The sequence below is a fragment of the Lactuca virosa genome, chromosome 3 (genome assembly GCF_052849685.1).
Source record: "Lactuca virosa cultivar CGN04683 chromosome 3, Lactuca_virosa_CGN04683_v6, whole genome shotgun sequence".
Taxonomy (NCBI): Eukaryota; Viridiplantae; Streptophyta; class Magnoliopsida; order Asterales; family Asteraceae; genus Lactuca; species Lactuca virosa.
The window spans coordinates 21,522,623-21,529,021 of record NC_136428.1 but is presented as its reverse complement, the minus strand read 5'-3'; the positions used below and the strand labels follow the sequence as shown (position 1 = coordinate 21,529,021).

Here is a 6,399-nt window from a genome sequence, read left to right as displayed (position 1 = left end):
GACTGGATAATAAACTACTTCTGACAACTGATTATCCAACTGAGATAAAAAGCTAATTCATATGAAATGATACATCACATAAAAGACAAGGAATGATAAATACACAAACAGACAAACAATCTCGGAATGCTCTTTACTTCGGACTTCATCTCTACTTTGGAAATGGCTGATTTCGGATCTTCAATACTTGAGATTGGTAGAGGTTCACTTTCAGGTTCCAACAAAAATCATGTAAGGTAAATCATGATGGTAAATTTCTCAATCCTAAACATATTAATGTTAAAACATCTATATTGTATGACATATTTTAAATCAATGAGGTTATGTTTGACAAAATAGCTGATAGTTTAGTTAATAGTTGAAAATTTATTTGTTAGCTGATGAATAATGACGTTTCATAAAACCTGACTGATAAATTGACTGAGACATTTAAAATGACATAACTATAAATATGTACGTAAAAACCTTATATGTTTTGTAAACTCATATTCCGCATCGTATCATATTTGTTTTTTAAGTTTTCAAAATAACATATCTTGTCAACACATATTGTAAATTTACAATGCAATTATTTTTAAATAAATTGTGAAATAATATTTAATAAAGGCTTATATCAAATAATCATTTACTAGATTATGTCTATTAAATTCATGAACGATCACCGTTGATAAATAAATAGATAAATTTGTAAACATATGCATCTATAGTTGGATATTTTATATTCTTTTAAAATGACGAAATGAAAAGATATATATCTTGTTGAACTAAGTAATAAATAAATAAATAATGCAATTATTAACGACATTAGAGCGTTAACCACTTAGGTTGTGATGACTTGGTAAAACATGTGGAAGATATGGTGGATAACGTATTGACCAGTGTTCAAATTCTGACACTACTTAGCCCATGTAGTCATAAATGTTCGTCTGTATTGACTTCAGGGCATGAGGCATAGCCTCATGTTTGTAACAGTCGATTAGTTGGTACGCGAAAGGTGACCCCAAATCCTCGTTAGGAAGTTCTATTTCAAAAAAAAAAAAATTTAAAGCGCTAACAAAAAATCAATAACCAAAATTAAATCTTTATATTTTCCAATAATATTATTTTCAATTAATATACATGGGGAGAATATTTTTTATGACCAATAAATGAAATATTTAGAAAAAAAAATCAATATGTTTTATAAATTCCTTGAAAAACTAGTGTGAAAACTAGGTTATAAGCTATTTTTTTATCCTGCCAATATTAACAACTTAAACATAAACTAAATAATAATAATAATAATAATAATAATGAAAGATGGCTTATAAAACTATGGCATGCAAAACATACCCTAAATATAACACATGCAAGAAAAATCATATGTATATACATTTTTTAGTAATCTAACTTCATTGCTGAAACAGAAGTGGAAAAGAATAATGCATGTTTATCACTTAAAAGAAAAGTGGGTGTATATGTGTGAGATGAATATTATTTATTAACCGGTTTTATTTATTATATAATATGACATTGAAGACCACCTCCACTCCAGGTGCCCCAACCTTGTCGTCCAAGAAGTCTTCAATCCTCTTAACACACAAACAAAACATTGAATATTTGCATGAACTCTATAGAACAAAAGAGATAGATACAATGGTTTTAAAATGGTTAAATATTTAATAAAGCATTTAAAAGTCCAAGTGATGTACCACATGTATTAAATGTGGTACAAAATTCTAAGCATTGAATAGACGTAGCTAAAAAGATGCATGATAAAACATATAGCATTCATTCCATTTCATTTCTTCACCTAATTCATAGTAGTTAACATTTGCGGGTCACGTGTTATGACACGTGCCTTGCATTACATTACATAATACATATGGGCTTAACGCCGTTATATCAAATCTAACTCGTCCGTTACCTTTAACTTTATCGTTAACGGAGTTCTCCAACTAAAATATTTATACATATAAACGCTTTCAGACTAAAATCAAATAATATTTCCGTACAAAAAATTGCTGAATAATAAATTGATAATCAGCAAGTGACCCGGATCCAATTATTTAAAGGGCGACGAGAGGATCCGATCCGAATATGTCGCCAATGTCTGTGAAGAAATCGTCTGCGGGCCAAGATGAGGATCCGAACCCGAAATCGTTGGCACACCCGAAGAATACGTCGGATGGTCCGGATCCATGAAGCATGGTTCCCGAAAAGCTTGTCGGGTCGTAAATGTCTTGTACGAAATCGGGGAAGTCGAACAGATCGGAGGTGCAGAAAGGATCGTCGAATGGCCGGAAATCGGAGAAGTTCTCGGAGACTGAAGAGGTGGTGTCTATAAGTACTGAGGGTTCATTGACGGTGTCGTGTAAAGGGCTGTGTTGAGTCGACTCGGCTACGCACTCGTCGGCGGAGGATGAGGAGAAACGGAGGACGGACTTCGGCGATAATGCTTTGATGTTCGTTTGTGATTCTTCGCCGGAGTTGTAATCGGAGTCAACGGACGACAGTTTCTTGTCTGTTAACTGGATACTTACCGGTGGTGGAACGGTGAAGTTTGTCAGCGCGTCGGGACCACGCAGCTGTATGGCCGCGTGATCATACACCATTGCAGCCTCTTCGGCGGTATCATAAGTTCCAAGCCACAGCCTAACACGTCGAGTCGGGTCCCTAATCTCAGCCGCCCATTTCCCCCACGGCCTCTGCCGTACGCCGCGAAACTTCTTACCGGAACTAACCTTTAACCGTTTCTTCATCGCATCACATTTAGCATCCGGATTCTTCCTCCGACTGACCTTCGTCTTTCCCACGCTCCTATCTCTGTTTCCAATCCTATTACAGTGAATGTTAACATCGTCACCGGAAAGAGGCTTAATCGTAACCTCCTTAACAAATTTCTTCACTCTTCTCCGGCCGAAGAAAACTTCCTCTTCGTCTCCGGAAGAATCAGTCGCATACTCATCGGTCATCGATATCCTCACAACTCTAGGTCCAGCAAACGCACCATTCGCCTCCGAGATATCCCGTCGACTGGAAGCCTTTTCTTTGGTGGTTAACAAGGACTTGCTCAGCATTGTAATGTGGGTTTTATGTTCAGTGAACTTAACTGACGAAAAAACAGCTGGGGTTTCCATTCTCTGCAACAGATTTTGGTCAGATTGACATTGAAAGGAAGAAGACGATGAATTTATATGGAGAGACTTGAAAAAGCGTAGATTCGTTAACGATAGAAGAATAAAGAGGTTGGAATACTCGTGCGAGAGAGAAGATTAAAGGGTCATCGATAAAATCTCAAAGGGAAATAAAGTTGTAAAAAAAGAAGAGAGAGAACGCTTGAAAAAGTTATGAATGGTAATACCGAAGAAGTTGCCGAGAAGAACACATGCTAGAGAGAGAGTTAAAGGCGGGTTTAGAGTGAGAAGAAAGGAGAAAAACTCCTTTTTGCCGGAAAAAAGAAAGTGTGAGAGGAAGGGTGGAGGAATCAAGGAATATATATATCGAAAGAGAAGGGCAGAGCAGGGCAGAGGTCGTCGTTGACTGTGCTATTTCCGGTACTACGCAGAAACAAACGTACAGTAGGAGCAGCAGAAGAGGCTGAAAGTATCAGTTTTCCGGTGGGTTTTAGAGTTTGGAGAGAGAAAACTGTGAGGGTTTAGGCAGACCAGAAGAGAAGAGGAGGATAAAAGGTGTGTAAAAGTGCCGTGAAGACGGAAATGGTATCCCCCGCTTGCTTCTTTATAGGATCCTGCCACCCTGAATTTTTATTTGCTTATTAAATATCTTGAAAAATAATCCCCCAATTAATATACATTTTTTATTTTCTTGCTTCCTTTAAATATTTTATTTCAAATGTTTTACTATGAAAATTAACAACTTTTTGTAAACAGCTTGTTGATCAAATATAATTTTATAATAGGTCTAACTTTTAAAAACTTTAATATGGATATATTTAATTCTTTTAAAATATAATTAAGATCATTATAGTTTCATAATATTTTGACTAAATTAGAAACGGTTTATAAAGTTTAATGAAAATTTCAATTCAAATTTAAGTTCAGATAACTAAATGTTCCATAAAATTGCGGTAAAAAGTAGGGATAGTGACTTAAAAGGTAATTGATGCGACTTCGGCTCCGACCACCTGCTCTGAGGATGTGCTTCTACGCCGGAGACAGATCTATGAGGTCACAACATACAAGACCGTTAGAGCCGCCCCAGGGACTGTGCCCTGGGAGCGGGCTCCGACGGTCAAGTTAGATCATCTGGTAGATCTGATATGGTTCTCTTTAGCTAGAGAGAACCATCTTGGTGCTAGTGGTGGTGTATGGTGGCTGACGGCGGCGGGTGGCGGCTGAGCCACCCGGCCGGAGTATAGTGTGGCGGCTGAGCCATGGTGAAGTCTAATGGCGGCTGAGCCACTTGGGGAAGAGTCCTAGTGAAAGATCCATCTTCATGGAGGAGGCACTATTCTATTTACAGGGGACAACTAGGTCAAGGGGAATTAGGTCAGGCCTTGGGCCAGCCCAATTCAGGCCCAGCTAGCAAGGAGTTGGGCAAGGCCGCCCGGAGGCGCCGGGCATGGCTGGCGGGCGCGCCTCAGACAAGGCTGGCGGGCGCGCACCAGGAAATGCTGGCAGGGGAGCGCCAGACGAGGGAGCGTCGGGCCGGGCCGGCAGGAGAGTCCCCAGCACGGTTGGCAAGGGAGCGCTAGGCAAGGCTGGCAAGGGAACGCCAGGCAGGGCTGGCAGGAGCGCGTCAGGCCAGGCTGGTGCTCTAGAGCAGTCTAGGCCATGCTAATGGACCATATATCATCAGTAATATTGTTTCATAAATTTACGGTAAAAAGTAGGGATAATGATTTAAAAGGTAATTTTTTTTTTTGATTTGTACATATTTGATCAATGAGTTTTTTTTTTTCATTCATGTTTACCCTTTTAATTTGTTTAAATTGTACACATTCAATTAGGGATGAAAATTTGGCCCGGAAACCCGAACCAAACTGAACCGAATTAGGCCCGAATAAGCAGTTCGATTCGGGTTTCAGGTATCTATATTATGCTTATTCGGTTCTCGGGTTACCCAAATAGAGCTTATTCAGTTCTAAATAACCGACCCAAATAAGCATTTCTCGTCCCTTTGCTCTAATCGACAAAAATCAAAATCACGATTCACACTTTTGTCCTCGTAATTTATAACAAAAAAAAAAAAAAAAAAAAAAAAAAAAAAACTCTACGCTCGTTCTCGTCATTTCAAAATTGACCAATATTCTCATCTATTACCAAACTCGAAATCACTTATGTCGATCCTTCCTCTTGTTTCAGACTTTCAAAAATCAATCATTCCTATTGTCTCTAAGGATTCACGAATTCCTACTTTGTCTAGTCATGGAAAATTGGGCTTCAACTCAAGAAACTCAAGAAAGAAATTAATTCTCATTATGTTAATCTACTATGTAAATGTTATTCTTTCAATGTGTTATTGTGTTACGTTAGTCTTTGAATGTTTTATGTTGATGTATAAAAATACATTGTTATTCTATTATTCGAGTTATTTGGGTTATAGAATCCTAATACGGTTTATTAGGGATTTTTCGGTTATATTAGGTCCTTAATCATCTTGTACATGTTATTCGCGTAATAACCGAACCGAACCGATTAATACCCGAACCGAACCGAACCGAACCAGTATTCGTTAACCGGTTCGGGTTTCGGTTCATGCAATTGCCCGTATTCGCTTTTCGGGTTATTCGGGTTCGGGTCGGTTCGGTTCCGGCCCGAATAACATTCCCACATAGGCAGGGAAAAATGACTTAATATAGTAATATATTTCTCACTTTGTACACATTTAGTCCTTATATTTTTTTGTTACAAAATAAGTTTTTTTTTGTATACATGCAATATTTATGACCGATTTCTTCAGGTTTTGCTCACGACATCCTACGTGAGACAATCATTAATTTGGTGTCGGCCAGTTCCGGGTTGTTGATGCTTATGGTCACCGCTGCCTCGGCTGCTTGGTTGCTTAAGTCTTATGGTTGGCTTAGGTCTTGTGTTATGAATGTCATAACTTCTTCATACGATCTCGGATTTTAACGACCTTTATATCCACGCGTTCGTGTTTGAGTCTACTACGACTTTTGTTTATATTACTCCCGTTAAAACGTAACGTCCCAAAAATCATAGTAATTTTTTTTCATTTTTAGAGGAATAAAAGTAGTTTCTAAATAACCATAAGTGGTCAAAAACATTGTCTCACAACATATCATAAAAATCAGAGTATCAAAATATAATATCTCTCAAATCATAAGATTGTTGGATGATGTGTATGTAACACTTGTTTCAGGTAAATAGTTTATTTATGTCTATGGCAATTAAAGAATTAAAAGTGTGGGTTTTGTGGTGGCCACGACATGGT

The 6,399-nt window shown here is 37.8% G+C and overlaps 1 protein-coding gene across 1 annotated transcript; it reads right to left on the bottom strand.

Annotated features, from left to right (window-relative positions):
- Positions 1-1,748: 1,748 nt before the first annotated feature.
- Positions 1,749-3,694, bottom strand: LOC145165319 (ethylene-responsive transcription factor CRF2-like). The gene has a single exon (XM_079084037.1). It carries the CDS (start codon positions 3,117-3,119, stop codon positions 2,049-2,051), a length of 1,071 nt encoding a protein of 356 aa, XP_078940163.1. The 5' UTR covers positions 3,120-3,694; the 3' UTR covers positions 1,749-2,048.
- Positions 3,695-6,399: the final 2,705 nt, after the last annotated feature.

Coding starts and splice junctions, on each gene's coding strand:
- LOC145165319 (XM_079084037.1), bottom strand. CDS start 3,119: ATGGAAACCCCAGCTGTTTTTTCGTCAGTTAAGTTCACTGAACATAAA.